Source organism: Leptomonas pyrrhocoris, assembly GCF_001293395.1.
Source record: "Leptomonas pyrrhocoris isolate H10 chromosome Unknown, whole genome shotgun sequence".
NCBI lineage: Eukaryota > Euglenozoa > Kinetoplastea > Trypanosomatida > Trypanosomatidae > Leptomonas > Leptomonas pyrrhocoris.
The window spans coordinates 2977451-2995728 of NW_015438357.1; the positions used below are offsets into that span (position 1 = coordinate 2977451).

An 18278-nucleotide genomic window follows, 5' to 3' on the forward strand; every position below is an offset into this window, starting at 1 on the left:
CTGCGCGTTTTTTCTTTTCCCAGCAAGACGCTTCTCCTTTTTGTTGGTGTCGCGCTGCCTCGCGTGATAGGACCGGAAATTGTGGTAGTACTGGGTGGCTCTGCATTTCCGCGTTTCGAACTTTCTTCTTCTCTCTCTTTTTATTTTGTAGTGTCTTTTTGTTTTTGTATACATCAGAGAAAGAGAACTCCTTCCTTTTTTTTTTTATTGCTCTGTGGAAGTAACGTAGCATTTTGAATGGTCGCGTGTTTTCGTTGTTGTTGTATAGCAAACAGGACATCACGAAGGAAGGAGGACGTGCAAATGAAATCACCGACTACACAGAGGAGAACACAAAGACGTCTCCTCCTTTTTTCGCTAACGAAGTACATCTCAAAAAAAAAAAGGAAAAGGGAGGCCGTCTCCGCGGACAGGCGCTTTTCCCTCCCTTTTTTTTTTCCGATGCTTGTACTTTTTGTTCGGGTAGTTTTAGGTCCTGTGCATATTTTCGGTTTAATAGTCGCCTACTTAACCACTGTTGGTTTAAAAACGTTCTTCTTTTGGTACTCAGTAAAAAGGAGAGAGATCAAGCTAGCCCTTTTTTTTTCTGTAACTCACCGTCATCAACTCCGGTTCATGAGCGATTGTTTAATGTAGCATATATTGTGATGATTATGAATATAGTGTTCAACACCATTACCACGACAAAGGTAGCTTGTTGAAGTGAAATCGAAATGTTCCAATTTAACCTGACGTTGTAAAAGGAATCGATTGAATTGAAAAAAAAAAGAGAAGAAAGTAGCTGTGACCCACCGATGAAACCGTGCGTTTGTGAGCCTGAGTGCGCACAAGAGGTCGTTTATCGTCCTTCTCAAGAACAGGTTTCGTCATAACTTGTTTTCATTGTTTTGGTAAGGGCCAAAAAGAGATCATTGAAAACTGTGTTGTAGGGGGACATTCAAGAAACGTGTTTTTGACCCGCATCTTGCTGGTGCGACTGCTCTCCACTAATCAATTCATTTTGAGGTGTTTTCCTTTCCTCTCACGTATTTGCTTTCTTTATTCCTACTCTTTTTCATTGAGTTAAGAGCTTTTGAAGCACAGCAAAATACATTATAACCCTGAGATAAGGTTGACAGTTTTCATAGCCTGAAGTGCGTAGTCCATCTAATATCTGTATACATCGGACTAAAGATTTCTCCCTTTTGAAATTCACGCATCAAAATAGAGGAGAGAGAGAGAGAGCGGGGAATTAATTTTCCATTCGAAGTCAACTACATTTTATAGTCAACATGAAAGAAACCAAAAAGGAGCGTGTCGTTCTCTCCCCTCTCATTCCCGCAAAAGGAGTGGGCACCACCGCAGTTGCTGCTGCTGGGGAATCGAAGGAGCAAAATGCACCGGCTGATAACGGTGCCGGCGCCGCGGCTGACCCAAAGAAGAAGGCTGGGTACAGGGACGTAATCAACCGCACCGTTTTTACTATTCTGATGGCGTACGTCTTCCTCGGGTGGATCTCGGTGGGCATCCGCTTTGGCATTTTTCTTTTGGTGGTCATCATGACTTCCATGTTTTACGAGGTGACACGCATCAACCAACGTGTGCGCAAGGATCGACAGCTGCCGTCTATCGTGTTCATCAAGTGGTACTTCTTCATGCTCAGTTTCCTGGTCCTTATCCTGTCCTGTCTGCGTGAGCCGATGCAGAACACGTTTTACTGGCTTGATGGAGTGTACGACATTTTCCCGTTTCTTTCGTTCTGCGGGGTGATGCTTGGTCTTGTGATTTTTGTGCTAAGCCTCCGCAAAGGCATGTATCGCTACCAGTTCATCCAATTCACGTGGACGGTGATGGTGCTCGTGATCACGCAGGTCCAGTTTGCTGGGGAGATGCGCAACATGGTGCGCGGAATGATCTGGTTCCTTCTTCCGGTGAGCTGCGTGGTCAACAACGACATTTGGGCGTACATTTTTGGCAAGTGTTTCGGACGGACAAAGCTCCTCGCGTTGTCGCCGAAGAAGACGGTGGAGGGTTTCCTCGGGGCGTTCGTCTTCACCGTCATCTGGGCATTTTGGTTCTGTGGCTTTTTGAGCTACTTTCCGCAGATGTACTGCCCAGCGGTTGGCTTCACCAATACGGTGAACATGCACTGCGAGCGCAACTCTGTTTTTCTCCAGGAAGAAGTTGCTTTTCCGCGTTGGATGCAGCAGCTCTCCGGCGGCATCTTGACGACGTTTCTCGTTTCACCCGCGCAGAAGCACGCACTGGTGCTGGGGACCTTTGCCTCTCTCCTAGCTCCATTCGGTGGCTTTTTTGCCAGTGGTCTCAAACGTGCCTTCAAGCTGAAGGACTTTGGCGACCTCATTCCCGGTCACGGCGGAATGACTGATCGCATGGATTGCCAAGGCTTGATGGGACTCTTCACGTACTGCTACCTTCGCACGTACGTGTTTCACGAAATGAAGTGTCCAGGCACGCACGACATCACTCGCTGCGCACTGGGCATGGACTCGCAGCAGCGGCAGACTCTCGTGGATCAGCTCCTTCAGTCACTGAATGGATAAAATCCACCGCTTTTTTTTGTTTTGCGCGTTTGTAAATGAACCTTTTCCCTTTTCTGATATCTGAGCTTCAACAGTGTAATCTGCGAATCAGCGTAGAATCGGCCTTGACATCTAAGTGTCTGTATTATCTCCACTCCCTTTATCATCAAAATCGTACATGCGTTGAGGTGCATTGGTGCCTTCTCTCGTTTTGAATACCTTTCTCTCCATCATTTCATTGCCCTTGGCCCCACTTCATTTCGTGCTCTATTGCAACAGAGAATAATTTGCCTCACTCTGTTTTTTTCTTTACGCGACAGGCTTTGATGCCCAAAAGACTACGAAGAAAATTTTCGACCTTCGTGACTTGTCGGTTTGAATGACGTCTGCGACGCCAAAAACTGAGCCTTGCTTTTCTCAAGTTACACTCACAGGAAATGGGATTACCTCCAGACGGGCTTTCGTCTTGGAAAGATGTTTCTTTTTTTTCTTTTTTTAACGGTAGCTTTTTTTTTTGCCACGCTCATTCGGCCATGCTTGAGAAAGAGAGGGTGCTGTCCTTTCTCCTCACTAATTGCGACCTCCAACTGCTTTTCCTCTCTCTCCTCATCCTCCCCTCTGCAACACCTTCGATTAACGTCGATAACGCACATTTTCTGTCACACGCTTTGCCGTTTTCCGTAAAAGCTGCCTCTCACATCATGGCTGACGCGAAGAAGGATAACAAGAAGGTGGAGGAGGTCGTCGCCTCCGGCACCGACCAGGCTCAGGTTGGCCTGATCATCAAGGTCCTGGGCCGCACTGGCTCCCGCGGCAACGTGACGCAGGTGCGCGTGCGCCTGATGGCCGAGTCTGGCTCGCCGGACTACAACCGCACGATCGTGCGCAACGTGAAGGGCCCGTGCAAGGAGAACGACATGCTCTCCCTCATGGAGACCGAGCGTGAGGCCCGCCGTCTCCGTTAATACAGATGTATCTGTAGCAGCTTTCTTTTTTTCTTACTATTATTATTTCTCAGAAAAAATATATTGAAAAGTGTCTTTCCACCTCATAGAGAACACCCTGATGTTGTGACGGTCTCTTGCTGTTTTATCCAGCTTCCTTTCGTGCATTCTATGCTCAGGAGGAATGGACACGATGTGTGCGACGGTGCACTGAACAAAAACACACGCTGAGATGTGTGGGCAATACTAGCGCTATGTCTGTGTTTCTTCTGCGTGTTACTGCACACATAAGAAGGCGAGACAGAAAGCACAAATGCTAGAAGACTGCTTTTGTAGCGTGATATTGCGCTTCTCTCCTCGTTGGATGTCGTATTTGTAGCCAACGCATTTTTCTTCCTCCTCACTTTTTCTTTCTATCTTGATTCTCCATGGTTTTATTAACATCTCCTACGCTGTACTCAATATCGGCGCACACACTTATCAATACAAATCTCTCTCGATTTTACTTCTCGCAATCTTCTTTCTCTTTGTCCTTTAAGCCTTACTGTGACAATGGCTGACGCGAAGAAGGATAACAAGAAGGTGGAGGAGGTCGTCGCCTCCGGCACCGACCAGGCTCAGGTTGGCCTGATCATCAAGGTCCTGGGCCGCACTGGCTCCCGCGGCAACGTGACGCAGGTGCGCGTGCGCCTGATGGCCGAGTCTGGCTCGCCGGACTACAACCGCACGATCGTGCGCAACGTGAAGGGCCCGTGCAAGGAGAACGACATGCTCTCCCTCATGGAGACCGAGCGTGAGGCCCGCCGTCTCCGTTAAGAACCTTCGTGAAGTGGTGAAGGATACCACGTAAGGCGTAGCTTTTATTTTCTTTGTCTCCGGTTTTTTCTCGATAAGCAAAAACACACTAAAATGTTAGTTTTTTTTTTTTGCTGTGCAATAATATGCGCTGTCCGCGTATGTGCGTCTTGAGTCAACGAATGGCCAAGATTGTCGCTCTCGCGGTTCTTTCGGTTTCCAAGACGGTGGCCGGCTGTGTATGGTGATGACTTTGTGACACAGACGTCGACGATGGCCCCATGAGGACAGTCTTGTCTGCGCTTTCCTCTGCACTCGCTAGTGAAGAGAGCAGAATTAGTTGCACGGCTGCCGCCTTCGATAAGCACTTTGTTTTCGTCTTTCTTCTAAAATGCTGTTGTCGTCTTTTACGTCCCCCCTCACTCTTCTTTGCCCGTCTTGTGCAAATACCCCTTTTTCTGGTTTTGGTCGTCGTGCCTTCCAAGTGCGTCGTTTTCTCTTTTGCACATCCCACGCCCACGCTCGTCTTGTTCTTCTGGGACTATAAAAAAAAAACACCGTCCAACGCGTCAACCACAGCTGACCAGCGTCGTATCCCTCATTGTCTTTCTTCTGCAGCCGATGGCCCACTCAGAGACGAGTGTGGAGGCGCTCATGGAGGCGCTGGCCGTGCTCCAGCAGGCGACCGCGCTCGACTTTTCCGGTGACGTGGACAACGCGGTCGAAATGTACACCGCCGCCGTCACGCGCTTTGACGCCGTCGTGGAAGTCCTGCTGCCCGACGTGGCGGAGACGGTGCGGCGAAACACGGAGGAAATCCGTCGCAAGATCGACATGTTGCGGCGATCACGGTGGACCCGTGAGCAGACAAGTTTTTTCCCTTCCTTCACGATTCAGTTCGTACCAGCCCCCGTTCCCATCGAGGACTACCGCGTACCTCGTTCACCGTTCTCGCGTGTGTTCTGGCTCATGCGTCTCCTCGAGCGCTCCATCCAACAAGGCGCGTTTCTCACTCCCAGTCTGTACGTGTCGAGGGATGTGTGGCTGCAGGACAGCGGCACGGCGTCACTGCGCTTTATCAGCGCTAAGATCAAATACATGTCCTCGCTGTGCAGTGCAATGGAGCCGCTGCGCTCCATGACGACGTTAGGTGATATTGTGAAGACGGAGAAGTGTCTCAAGAAGTTTGTGGATGTGGAGCGGGAGCTGCGCAGCTCGTTAGACAACGAAATCGGCCTCGTCAAGGACGCCAAACCACAGAAGAAGAGCGTCTGGGGAGCTTTAGCGAAGAAGGCAAAATCGTGGACGCACCAGGAGTCTAACTACGATGTCTGTCTGACGTGGGCTGTAAATGCGCTGGAGCAGGGACAGCTCTTCGAGCGGTGGTACATCTACTTTGCTCAAGCAGCCAAGGGCGTCTCCCCTGTTCCACCTGGAATTGAGGTGATTCTGGACCTTCTCCAGCACATTTGTGTTCAACTGTACACAGGTTTGTGCGTCTTCCTTCTCCACGACATGACCATTTTGGTGGAGCGCTACCAGGTCAAGTGTGGGAAGAGTGTGACGCGTCTCCTCCCTGTGGAGCCAAAGCTGGAGGGCGGGAGCAGCAGTTGAGCAAAGCCCCGACGCTAACAAGCAGAATCTTTCTTCTCTAGCGAATTGGATGCGCGTCTTATGACCACTCCCTTTTTTTTGAAGGTGAAAATATCGGTAAAAGCTTGTGTTTTTCCTATTCCCGTCTGGGTGCCTGCTGATGCACGCGGCTTTGAATAAGTTTTGTTCTTCTTCCACACCTGCCGTTGCTTTTTTTTTTGTAGCTTCTATCTCTCTTTTTTTTCCATCGCCGCTGCAGATGTGTACGAATGGCGCTGTCATTGGCCACCATTCGGAACGTGGAGATGATGCCGATCGCGCGAGAGGATCGCACTACGTTAACAAAGCCAGTAACAGCAAAAGAGCAGCATACAGACTTTCAGGCTCCGCGTTTTACAAACAGGCGATTTCCAATGTCCTCGACGGTTACACTACCTGCTCAACAACAGCAAAAAGAGGTTATGAAATGCTTTTTCTTCTCAATTTACCTAACCAGTCGTGGGCTACTGTTGGGCTCGTGTGTCTTTTTGCCACACCAGTCGATCAGGGGCTTCACAACCCGTTAACACTTTCTGTTTCTCCATTATTGTTTTTAATCCTTCTTGGGCCACCTTCTCTTTTGCTCTTTTGTTGGCACGGCACCGCCGTTTTCAACCAAGCTCTATCCCCCCCCCCCCCCCGGTACGGAAAACAAAACAATCTCGCAAACGTTCCAATTTTCTACAGAGGCTAACACACGGAGGCGGAGAAGAAGAGCATCGCGATGAGCGTGTTTGGCGGTGTGTGATCTTGATGCAACCTTTACAGCTTACAAACGATGCAGCTTACAAGTTTGAGTTGTGGAAGAAGCTGCTAGGCGAATCGCTAGGAGTCTCTTCAAGCAATGAAGTCGAGACAAAGGCCAGTGTGCACGCAGCCATTCATCGGGTAGCGCTGCCAATTGTGCAAAGCCACCTACCACGTCGTGTACGGGAGCCGTGTTGCCTTGCCGGCTCCTGCACAACACCCAACATTCCCTTTGCGCACCGCTGCGTTCATCTCGGCCGCAGTCGCATTGAAACCGTGGAGAGCTGCCGCGATGAGCTATGCTTTTGCCTGGCCCACTCGACAGCCTGCGCGGGGCCTGAGGTGGACTTGGTGGTGCACGGCTACTACTCTTCTGGCAACGACATGCGCAGTCGATATCGCGGGCTGCGGTGCCTCCTGCACCACACCGCCGCGCGAAGCATCCGCTTCGAGAGCGTTGATAACCAGCACGATACGCAGGAGATTGTGGGCGAGTTGGGCTACCTGTTGCAGAAGTCGCTGCCACAAAGCTGCTGGCGTGAACTTCACTTGACTCGCTGTTCCATGACGCCCAACTCTTTCCGCAGCCTGCTCACCTGTCTGCGTCGGCACGACACGCTGACGCATGTGTCACTTGAAGGCTGCCACGTCGGCAGCTCCACGCTCATAGGAGAGTACGTGAGATCCACCTCCACCCTGACACACCTTTCCCTGCGTGGTACCACCATGGCCAGCGACTGGGCGTCTGTGGGACGTGCAGTGGCACAGGCGCCATCCATCGTCCACGTTGACGTATCAGCGTGCAACTGGCAGGATACCCCGCACCTCGCGGAGTTCGTTACTTCCCTTTCCAGCTTTTTGCAGCGGCCACGCTTTGCCCTGGACCTTTCCGCCAACCTGCTCACATCCAAGTGCTTCTCCGTGTTGGCTGGGGCAGGTGCGCAACTGCTTTCCGGCGTCACCGATCTTTACCTCGGTGGGCACCGCTTCACAGAGGACGAAGAACCCCTTTCTCAGCTCCTCAGCGTGTACGGCAACTTGGACTCGCTCAACCTGGGCCGGTGCACCTTCAGCACGGGGGTCGCCCAACGCGTCCTGCGTGCGCTGGGCGACAAGAAAAAGGTTTGGCGTCTTGTCGATGTTTCCTACACAAACATTCCCTCGGGCTCATTCAAACGCATTTGTCAAGCGGCCTTTTCGGCTGGTACGTCGTTGCTCTGCTGCTCAGGCGTGGATCTGCACGGGCAAATCACTAAAGTGGGCTTTGCCAGCTGCGCCTCTGCTTTGTCGCGCCTGGAGTTGTCGCGGTGTAGCTTGACGGACGACTGTGTCAGTCAACTCGCCTCCGCGCTGGAGAAGGGTGCGCCGCTTCCGTTGCAGCATCTTTCGCTGGGACACAACGCCGTGGACAAGGGACGCACCAAAGGCGACGGAAGTTTCCTCTTTCTCTGCAAGGCCCTTCGCTCGCACAATGCGCCGTCGCTAGAGTCGCTGGACCTCTCCGGCAACAAGCTCCCTGTCCTGGCCATTGCCGCTTTTATGGAGCAGGTCGTCAGCACGGTGCGCGTCATCGATTTTTCAAACACCTCCATCGCAGATTCGTCTGCAGATCGAGTGCGGGTGTTGACCACCTTGATGCGACGTCAGCGAAGTCCAAGCCCTTTTCTCCTTCTCGACGTTTTTATGGCATCATCTGTGGATGATGTATGGGCAGGCATGAAGGAAGTCACAGAGTGGCTGGCTACCCAGACGAGCGTGAGATTGGAGACGGAAGTCGGTAGTGGCGGAACCAAAAACACTCGCTGCTGAATGTTGCTATCAAACGAGCCTTTGTCTCGTTAAAACTGTATCACCATCTACTGCTTTTTTAGAAAGTATTAGGCTTCGTGTTGCGCTGGAAGAGAAAATGGAACTCTCAGAAGACCGTAGACGTTTTATTTTGTGCACTGAGGCGACAGGTACGGCGCAGTAGTTCTATACGCGCGCAGGCTTCGAAGCTTTGACGGGCAATTGGCAAAGCAGAATCTGCCTCACTGCGACAGCTGCAACGGGTCTCCTTGGGCAGATTTCTTTCTCACTTCTCCCCCTCTTTTTTCCCCCGCCCTTCTCAAGAATCAGCTGCGAAGAAGAGCTTCAAAAAAAAAACACGCTCTTTTGAACGATCCCTTTCCACTGGCACCCGCGCAGCGGAGGACGAATGAGCGAACCCCACGTTAGCGATGAGAAAATAGCGGTGGAGGCAATCCGAAAGGAGTGTGGGGTTCTGTCGACCCTTCTCAACGCGAACCGCAGACCTCTCGTGTACAGACATCACAGATTTTTTCGCCAAAGCCAACGCGCAATGCTACTGGCGAAAAAGTGCTTCTCCGGAAAACGTAAAACGAACTTAAATTCGAAATCTGCTGGAAAACGAATCACCTCGCTTCTTTCCCTCCAGCGCTGCATTGTAAGCGCCGTGGAAAACTGCACCGCTGAGCTGGCAGCCAATCGCATCAACACCGTCGCCCTCTCCCTCGCCTGCGTTGGCGTGCTGTCACGACTGGGTTGCTGCGTGGCGCGTGTGGTTGTGGCCAACACGGACCGCAGTTACGCAGCGGAACTGTGGCCCGCCGCTCTGATGGAATACGTCGCACCCACCTCGGTAGTAGCAGGCGAGTCTATCGACGCTGCTACCACTTTGCCTGGCGGACGTAAACAAGTCGTAGCGAAAGACTCGTACGGAGGTGTGCTGAACACCGTTGTGCGGCGAAGCACTTCGAAGGGAAAGAAAACTAACTAGCTGAACTTCAGCGACGGACTTCCTCGTTGAGTTGCGACTTCTGACTCGGGTCAAGACGGGTTAATTTTAGCTTACCTTTCCTTCAAAGAATCCAGTCATTTGGTTGGTTTATTTCTGCTGCTTATTCCGTGCTCTGACTCTGTTATATATATATTCACAAGGGCCGCTTTTCAACTCCCTCGGCTAAGTAAGACTTATTCTTGCTATCACTTGCCTGGTAAGGGTTGCAACTGATTGTTCCTGTTGGCTGCGCTCTTTGCAGGCAAGCGCTTCCTTGTAGTTTCCGAGAAGAGCAGGGTTTGCCAGATGCACGGTTTTTCTGGTCACTTCCCCTGCGATGCCTCTCGTCTTCTACACGGAGGCGTAGGGACCGCCTTGCATGATATGCCATAACATGCGTTACGCAGCCAGCGAGTGTAGTCGCGTACGTTCCTCGCTGCTTGTCTCCGCCTCTTGCGTGGCTTCGTGTCTGCGTAAACTTGTGGCTTTTTCTCTGTTGTGTGCCTTTACTCACTCTTCTCGTCCTGCCCACCACCGCCCTCGTCTCCTTCACTCCACAGTGACACCCTCTCCCCGACAGGGCACTGCCAGGGAGTTAGGGAGGCGGTTCTCATGGAGTTTCGCCCTCTGAAGAACAAGCGTGTCACATAATTAATTAATCAACTAATGTATAAATTGTAATCTCGAACCTTTCTGTTTTTGTTTCCGTTAGTGGGCTGAGAAACGAGCAGAGGAGGCTTTCGAGTGAAGCCGGAGCCTGCATGGCACTTGAAGGAGTACCATTGTTTCAGAATGAACTTTGCGGAGTTTCCAGTCGAGACGAGCAAAACAACAATTATATCATTCTGACAGTATGCTCCGACACGTGCACGACGACACTGCAGGCTGCTCTCTTGCTTCTCTTTTAACCCTCACGATCTCTTCTCTTATGTATCGTGATTGCTGAAGCATTCGCCCTTCCCGCCAAAAGCATTCCGCAGCCGTCAAATTTTTAAAAGTTTGACAGCTTTTTCCTCTCCCTTTTTCTTTAGCACCAAGTTCCCCTCCACAGTATGTCCGTTCCACGCGCGTCCGTCCCGCGAACGGTGGTCTCCGATGGGGACCTCAGGGAGAGGATGCAGAAGGCGGTGCGCCAGGCCCACCGGGTCATCGACCAGGCTCAGGAAGCTGGCCTCACCTCCTTCACCGCCGCGGAGTTGGAGGCGCAGAAGAAGGCCGCCACGGAGACGGTCCTGCAGCGCCTCCAGTTTTCGGAGCCTGCGGAACAGGCCGGATCCTCCCTCCAGCAAGTTCTGGAGTCGCAGGGAGAGCGGAGTCTCCACCCCTGGAAGGCGGCCCAACGCCGCTCGCGCGAGTTTTGGGACTCGATCCCGCGCGAGTACGACGAGGAGCAGCTGCGTCTTTTCATGAAGACGTATGCGGATCTCGCGCGCGATGGGCGCCTTACGCCCACGCAGGTGCTGGTGGGCCAATACCTTTGGCCCACAGAAACAAGCACCCTGGAGGAGCGCTCGTTGGAGCTCTTCCACCTCCTCTTCATGGCGCTGGCCACAAACCGCGTCATGCACCATAACTGGGCTGTCTTCGGGCAGCTGCCGTCCTCCACTCAACTTGAGTGGGGAGCTCTGGTGGAAACACTGGAGTATCCGCTTTTCCCGGCGGATATGTCTTCCCTGAACGGGAAGATATTCGAGGCGGCGAAGCTGTCCAAGAGCGGGGCAGCGACGGAGCGGCGCGCCGCCATGGCGAAGGTGTTCGACCTCTCAAAAGAGGTCGCAATGGAGGGTGGCTCGTACTACGAGCCTATCGTCAACGCGGAGGGCCAGCAGATTTCTGCCCTCCAAATGGAGAACACGGATGCGCGCCTGACGCATCTGTACCACATGCTGGAGAGCATCCAGCAGACGATCGGGCAGGTGTCGGCGGCGCAGAAGGCGTCCGCAAAGACTGTGGCTCGTCCGAGCCAGCCCTACGTGGCGCAGCGTGGGCGTGGAGGGAGTGTTGGTCGTGGCCGCAGAGCTGGACGCGGCGGTTGGGTGTACGTGGGTGGCAGCGAGGGCCAGGAGACGGCTGACCAGCTGTTGAAAAACAAGTGACTCGATACGAATGAGCACTGCGCTGCCGGTGTCTTTCTTGTGATGGCCCGTGTACTTTCGGTGTGTCTGATTGGACCCCAAGCTCGGCCGCGTCCTCCGGGGGAAGGCGGTCGGCTTCCTAATATCACCGTCCTGTGTGAGAGGTGGTGAGAGCGAGGGCGGTGAGGCCAAGCGACACGTACGGAGCCGAGGGCATGTCGGCTAAGCGGCAAATATGCACGCGACTACAATCGCCGCCTGTGCAACTTCGTTTCATCAGGCCGCCCCACCGCGATCAGTCGCGGGAGGCACAGAACGTCAGGATGACTAGCTTGGTGCTCTTTTCTTATGGCTGGCCCTCGGCCCAGATGACCCCCCGCCGCGCCACCCACACACGCGGCAGCAGGGGGCCACCCGAACCGGAGGCACCGGGAGGAAACACTGGGTGGATGCACGCCAAACGGACGTGCGGGATATAGAGAAGGTAAACAACGGCACGGGGCTCAAAAACTATAATGCCTTTTCTTTTTTGAGTTCCTCTTTGCTTTCGAGCTTTTTCTAAAGTGTTGGCTCGATCGATGCCGTACCTCTCGCTTTCCTTTTGCGGTTGAGAAGCGTTTCAGAGCGTTGAAGTTCTTTGAACTGTTGTTTCTAACTCACGTAATCTCTCAAATCTCCCTGTTGATGAAAACAGTCCCCCCCTTTTTTTTTTTGAAAGCCTCGGTGATCAGGAGAAGGTAACACGTCATGCTCTCACAAGTGCGAAGAGGGCGCGGCAAGGTTGTACTGCAAATAAACGGTGTCCTGCAGTGGCTTTCCATCTGCACTATGAATGCGTGTAAAGGACAGAGGATGATACTACTGAATCGCTGGTAATGCCATCTTTCTCGTCATTCTGCTCTCTGAAATGTGGTCTCCCTGCCCTTCTCTCGTCCGATCTTGGTCTTTTATCGTGTTGTTTTACGTGCACCTGGTCCTTACAACAAACTGCCTTCAAGAGTGCTTGGATCACAGATGAAAGACGTAGCGCACCGCGTTGTCTCATAGGCGGCATCATTGCTGAACATTTTCTGTTCCCAGGTGCTTCCACCAAGGCGGGTGCTTTGTCGAAAAGGAATGGAGTGAGGCAGCGCTTCGAACCCACAGATGAGCTGTGGTCGTCACCTACATCGGCTGTTGAGCGCGACTGGCTCGGTGCTACAACGGCAACGGTGTCCTTTCTTCATTGCGTTAGCAGGCAGCGGGTCAGCGCCATACGATCATCGAGCAGCTCCGCTCTCCTGGTACTGTGCGTTATTATCGTGTCAGTTGCTGAGAGCTGCCTAGCGGGGGAAAAGTGTGGTGCCACAAAAGGCGATGGTAGATGAAATCAAAAGCTGAATCCTGCGCATCGAAGTGCATTGCGTTTGAAAAAGGTGGAAACCAGACAGAAGTGACTCGAACATGCCAAGTGAAGCGTCTCAGTTGTATCACAGCTCTTTCCCTTTTATATTTCTTGGTAGTGGATTGTCCCTGCTGCACTCTCAGCGCAGCGTTGCATTCTCTGAAGAACAGAGCAAGAAGAAGAGGGTGGAGTACGGTCATTCTTTGGCCAGCATGTGAGTGTGGATTCAAGGAGACCCAAGATCCCTTTTTACCGTCTTGGTGATCCGCTTTGCAAAACACAACGCTTGATTGGTTGAAAGAAGAACCGTCAGTTGTAACGTTGCCAGCCCTCCTCTATGTAGCAAGAGAGAAGGCTAGAACGGTTGATCTTCCGAGACTTGAAATCTTAAAAAGCGAAATACACATCGGAAGTGTGAGGTGCTTGACGGAGAGAGAAGGAGATGACGATAATTTATAGCAGGCATTTGTGATCAAAGAGGAGGGAAGCGGAAGAAATACAAGATGTACGGGACCACATAAGAGAAGAACGGCTAAATATAACTGTAAAAGGAAAGAAGATGCGACTGAGAAAACGGAGTGGAAAGCGGGAGAAGAATTTGAGATAAAGGCGCGAAAACAAGAGATATTAAAACAGACACGACGGCGATTCTGATTGCTGAGAACGCCAAGTGGCTCCCGCAGAGCAGGTGCACCGTCAAGGCGTCCTCTATCTTCCCATCTTTGTTGTGAGACGTTGCGTCGCCGATATGCTGACACAACTGCCCCGAAACAGCAAGGAGTCTGCGGTGGTGCTTCCCACGTATGACTCCGCACCATCGCCGGTGGTGGAGCAGCTGCGCTCTGTTTTTGCCCGCGTGTGGCCGAGGCTGCGTCTCGTGAAGGGACACCGTCCACGTCAAGAGCGCGACAGCAACGACTGTAGCCTCTACATGACTGCAAACTGTTTCGGGCACGTTTCTAACGTTCTGATGGTCGCCCGCCACGACTTGCTAGCCTGTCTGCGCCGCCTTGTAAAGGGTCCGGCTCTCATGCCGTGCAGCGGCCGTGTTGTGTTCGGCGTGGCCAGGCCCTCGAGTCGACCACCACCACATCTGGCACAGACATCGCCACAACTGTCGCAGCCCTCACTGTGTCACGCCTCTCTGTCGCGCTGGTGCTCTGTTCACCTCCGCTATCGTGGTGGCGGCCGCCTGTCCCGCAAGAAACTCCCGGCAAGAGTCAGCTCCTTTCATGCCCCTGCTCGTCTCCTGTGCCTGTTGCCGTGCGGTCGCTGAGGAAGCGGAGGGCTCATCACGTCCGAGCTGGCGCGGTGTGCCGACTGTTGAGCACGTGACGTTGCGACACTCCGCCGGTCAGCAGGAAGCCACCGTTGCTGCTGCAGTTGCTTCTTCTCGGTGGGCAGCTGCCGCACGTTCTTTGGCCCCTCGCCACGGTGGAGTGGTGCCGCAGTGGTAGACAGCGTCGCGTCCGGCACCTGCAGAGCCCGCCACACGCCACCACGGCCACGCCCTCTGCCTCTTCCACAGCGCCAGTGCAATTTCCTCGCAGAAGGAGCTCTTGCGCGAGATGCGGTGGTTCATCAGCACCGTGCGCATCCTCTTGAGGGAATAGTGCTGCAGCTGTTTGTGCTGCTTCGCGATGAACAGCAGACGGCGCAAACACCCAGGCAAGTGGTGGCAGTCGACCATAAGAACGTTCAAAACGTTCCCCAAACAGTTCGCAGTCATATCAAGGCCGCTGTCGCGCTCCTGATGTGGACGGTGTGCCCTCACAAGGCACAGCCTCGGCCACCCGCGGGCAAAAACAGAGCGCAGCTGCTCCACCACCGGCGATGGTGCCGAGGCGTACGTGGTCAGCGCCACTGCAGACTCCTTGTTGTTTCGGGGCAGGTGTGTCAGCATGCCAGCGATCCCATGCCCCACGACAAAGATGGGAAGGCAGAGGACGCCTTGACAGCACACCTGCTCTGCGGGAGCCACTTGGCGTTCTCGGCAGTCAAGGACACCGTCGTGACTATTTTAATCTCTGTAGGTTTCGCCCTTTGTTTTTACATTACTCTCTGTTTCCCCTCTTTCACTCGCATGTTCTCTCCTTTTACAGTTGTATTTAGCCGTTCTTGTCTTGTTTGTTCTCGTAAATCTTTTTCTACTGCTTCCCTCCGCTTTGAGCGCAAATGCCGGCCATCAATTATCGTCATCTCCTTCTGCCTCTGCCACACCTCTCATTTCAGACGCTTAATTCTTTTTCCTCTTTTCAGGCTTTGGTGAACCTGTCGTTTTAACGTGCTCTCTCGCTGTATGGACGAGAGCCAGCATCATGCTCGCAGTGAAGGCACAAGGGGGTGTTGGTGAGCGCATCGTACCTGGTGAGCTACAGGCGCAGGCCAAGACCCCAAACGCATTCACACGCACACACCTGCGTCGAAGTCACATTGCCAGGACTCGCTGCGGCGGCCTCGCGCGAAAGGGCGTCCGAGTACGCCAGCGAGAAGGGACTGCACGGCCACCAGTGCGGCATGGGGCGCCGCGTCTGCTCATCTGCGCGCGCTGAGCAACGCCGATCGTGGCCCTCCGTTCTCCCTCACTGCCGTAGCACCGACTTCCGCCAGCGTCAGCCGGACGTTTTGCATTAGGCATCAAATGCAGCAGGCACAAAGAATGGCACCGCGCAACACACGAGAGGCGTCAACAAGAAGCCACGAGTCCCGTTGGCGGCTGCAAGCATCAGCGGCACAGCCTCCACGTCCAGCGGTGTCGCCGTCTTTCGATGCGGCAGCCACGCAGCACTACCCGCCGTCAGCGCCTCATAGTCCTCCGTGTGCGCCAGCAGCAGAGAGGTGCGGAGTCGAACGAGGGAGCCGCCGCCTGCGCAGCAACATCGACAGGGCAGAGTTTCCCGACACGCCGCCCACACCGCGACGGAGACCCGGACGCGAAAGCCGTGCACCACCACTCCTCCAAAGAACCGTTGGCCACTGCCCTCCTTCCACCTCCCCGTGGTTGGGTTCGACCGCCCGCTACACCCCGTCGGCCACCGCTGCCAAAACAGTAGCGACGAGCGTGTACCGCACACCGCGTGTTGCACTCGCTGCGTCTGCCTCGGCAATGCGTCTCAGCCAGTCGTCGGCGCGGCGGCCTTGACCGGCACTACCTTTGAGCATCTCTCTCATCCGCCTTGAGAAGCTTTTGTCAGGTGGCTGCTTCCTCGCAGAGTCGGATAGCTGCCCCCGCAAGCGCCGCGGCACCGATCCCGGGTGAGCCGCACGCAGGCCGAGAAGAGGAGCGCAAAACAACGCGACCATGGCACGGCCGCAGTCGCCGCTGTGCCTGCGCTCATCACCGCATCGACCGTGGGCAGCATAGAGTGATGGCCACACCTCTCCGAAGGCCCTCCTCAGCTCCTTATGTACGCGCACCGAGGATGACGAGAAGTAGATTGCGATCCGCTGGGCCCGGAGAACAAGCGACAAACAACGATCGCCGTGCCCCTTGAAATCTCTTCTCGATACCGCACGCGTGTGGGGGATTTAATGAAGGTGGCGTGTCGCACCGCAACACCGTCTTGGCGTGCATGCAGTGTCGGAGATCCGGCCCATGTCTGCACTACTGGTTGTGCACGCGGCAACACCTCCGCCCTCCAGCACCACACCCTCCATTTTCAGGCAGTTGACGGGTGTGGCGTGAAGGCAGCTCGCACTCTGGAGCGCCAGAGGTCTTCGGCTCTTCAGTCACCCTTCGTTTGGAGTTACGCCACCTACGTGTCCCAACAGTCCGCCGCCCACACAGCCTCGGCAGATGGAGCGACCTCGTCCGTTCCGTTGTCCACGTCCGCGTCTGTGCCCCCTACCTGCGCCGGACGCTGCATATGGGTGTAGCGTGGGGGTGCGATGCCGGAGCCCGCCGGCTATTCGGCTACGGAGGCTTTCAGTCTGCGTCCCATCCACAGCCGCGATGTGTTTACACTGGGCGACGTAGATCGGCGCGGCGTAGCGGTCCCCTTCCAGAAGATCAAGAGCAAGTGGTGGTGGCGTGAAGGTTCCTAAACAGCTGCTCGTCCTCGTGCAACTCGCGCCCCCCTGCAGGCTGGCTCCTGCGTACGATGCTCCGCACGTCTTGCTTGAGGCGAGAGATTTCCGCGTACGTCGGGAAGAGCGGCATCGGGACGATGTTCGATGATTTCGTCGAGCAGGCGTCGCCTCGACGAGTTCACACTCCTGGCCAACCTGGTGGTTGTGGCACCGCATCGTCTCATCCTGTGTACCAGAAGGAAGAAGTGTCACCCGGCAGCCCCGGTCACGCTTCTTGTCAGGCATGCACCGTTGTGCAGAGACAAGAAAGGAGCACTGTCGGTGGAAGCCGTTTCAGGCCCCCGCAAAGCCGATGAACCGCTCCTTCCGCTGCGCGTCCGTCAGGCCTCCCACGTCGTGCCACCACAACACCACCTCTCCGCTCCTGCTCGTCAGGGGAGTTTTGCCGCAGTTCAGTTGCTCAGCCAGGGAGGCGGTGGCGTCCGTTGTTATCGCCTTGTCCTCCGTCGCGGCCTCCATCAGCAATATCACGGACGCATCACTATCGATGTTCCGTACACGAACTTCTTTGTGGTGTCACTCACCTCAGAGTACAGAAGTCGCAGACATCTTGTTTTACGAGGCACGGCGTTCGCTCCCTCTGGAAAGCAAAACCCCAAAACGGAGGAAGAGCAGTGCCGGTGGGAGCCCGGTTAGAAAACTGTGAAAAATGATGAAAGGGGGCGATGGCTTTAGGGAAGTCAAGAAGCAATGGATGTCTTTCATCGCCATGTAGAAAACAAACAAAAAGATGAGCACAGAGGAGACGAATAAGGAGAATGGTGCAGGAGGACGCAGGGCAGAAAAGCAAGAGGCCGTGGAAACGACACAACACAATGTCGTGCACTCGCCGTCGACGCGGTCGGACAGAGACGGAAAAGGGCGGCTGGCAGCATCAGTCCCTCCCATGTGCGGCTTCCTCGCCTTCGTACTTATCCCAGTTGGATGCATGAATACCTCGGGATAGTCTCGCGCCTCTTGACGTGCTCATACTAGGTTAAATAGTGCTTGACTTATTTGCAAATGCGGATGTGTGTGTGCGTGTGTAGGAATACATAGAAGTTTCCTTCCAGTGCATTTTCACGGACGACTTCAGAACACCCCACCGCCACTCCATCAGGTAAAACACGTTCTGCGCCACCGCTCGCATCACACACGAACGAAATCACGCAGAGATGAGAGGGAAAATGAGAAATTCATTCGAGGTAGCTTTCCGGCGTCGGGCAGAGCACCGCGGAGACGGGAAGCAAGGAAGAAATGACCGCAAAGTTTGTGAAGCTCTGCAGTATTCGAGAGCACGACCAGACGTGGCTCGATGCAGACATTCACACT

At 54.1% G+C, this 18278-nt stretch overlaps 7 protein-coding genes across 8 annotated transcripts; all 7 read left to right on the plus strand.

The window, feature by feature from the left end:
- Nucleotides 1-1065: 1065 nt before the first annotated feature.
- Nucleotides 1066-2543, plus strand: ABB37_00975 (putative mitochondrial cdp-diacylglycerol synthetase-like protein; the record flags this gene model as incomplete). 2 transcript variants are annotated; one of them, XM_015797382.1, is made up of 1 exon in its annotated part: nt 1066-2543. In XM_015797382.1, exon 1 carries the CDS (start codon nt 1272-1274, stop codon nt 2541-2543), a length of 1272 nt encoding a protein of 423 aa, XP_015665390.1. In that variant the 5' UTR covers nt 1066-1271. The 2 variants fall into 2 exon arrangements, with proteins under 2 accessions (XP_015665390.1, XP_015665391.1); XM_015797383.1 differs by having other exon boundaries at nt 1077-2543.
- Nucleotides 2544-3207: 664 nt separating this feature from the next.
- On the plus strand, nt 3208-3487 carry ABB37_00976 (putative 40S ribosomal protein S33; the record flags this gene model as incomplete). The annotated part of the gene is made up of 1 exon (XM_015797384.1): nt 3208-3487. The coding sequence occupies exon 1, from the start codon at nt 3224-3226 to the stop codon at nt 3485-3487; it is 264 nt and encodes an 87-aa protein (XP_015665392.1). The 5' UTR covers nt 3208-3223.
- Nucleotides 3488-4003: 516 nt separating this feature from the next.
- ABB37_00977 (putative 40S ribosomal protein S33) lies at nt 4004-4282 on the plus strand (the record flags this gene model as incomplete). The annotated part of the gene is made up of 1 exon (XM_015797385.1): nt 4004-4282. Exon 1 carries the CDS (start codon nt 4019-4021, stop codon nt 4280-4282), a length of 264 nt encoding a protein of 87 aa, XP_015665393.1. The 5' UTR covers nt 4004-4018.
- A 462-nt stretch (nt 4283-4744) lies between these two features.
- On the plus strand, nt 4745-5875 carry ABB37_00978 (hypothetical protein; the record flags this gene model as incomplete). Its single annotated transcript, XM_015797386.1, has 1 exon — nt 4745-5875. Exon 1 carries the CDS (start codon nt 4883-4885, stop codon nt 5873-5875), a length of 993 nt encoding a protein of 330 aa, XP_015665394.1. The 5' UTR covers nt 4745-4882.
- A 771-nt stretch (nt 5876-6646) lies between these two features.
- ABB37_00979 (hypothetical protein) lies at nt 6647-8449 on the plus strand (the record flags this gene model as incomplete). Its single annotated transcript, XM_015797387.1, has 1 exon — nt 6647-8449. One exon carries the CDS (start codon nt 6647-6649, stop codon nt 8447-8449), a length of 1803 nt encoding a protein of 600 aa, XP_015665395.1.
- A 2022-nt stretch (nt 8450-10471) lies between these two features.
- Nucleotides 10472-11515, plus strand: ABB37_00980 (hypothetical protein; the record flags this gene model as incomplete). Its single annotated transcript, XM_015797388.1, has 1 exon — nt 10472-11515. One exon carries the CDS (start codon nt 10472-10474, stop codon nt 11513-11515), a length of 1044 nt encoding a protein of 347 aa, XP_015665396.1.
- A 3116-nt stretch (nt 11516-14631) lies between these two features.
- ABB37_00981 (hypothetical protein) lies at nt 14632-15147 on the plus strand (the record flags this gene model as incomplete). Its single annotated transcript, XM_015797389.1, has 1 exon — nt 14632-15147. One exon carries the CDS (start codon nt 14632-14634, stop codon nt 15145-15147), a length of 516 nt encoding a protein of 171 aa, XP_015665397.1.
- Nucleotides 15148-18278: the final 3131 nt, after the last annotated feature.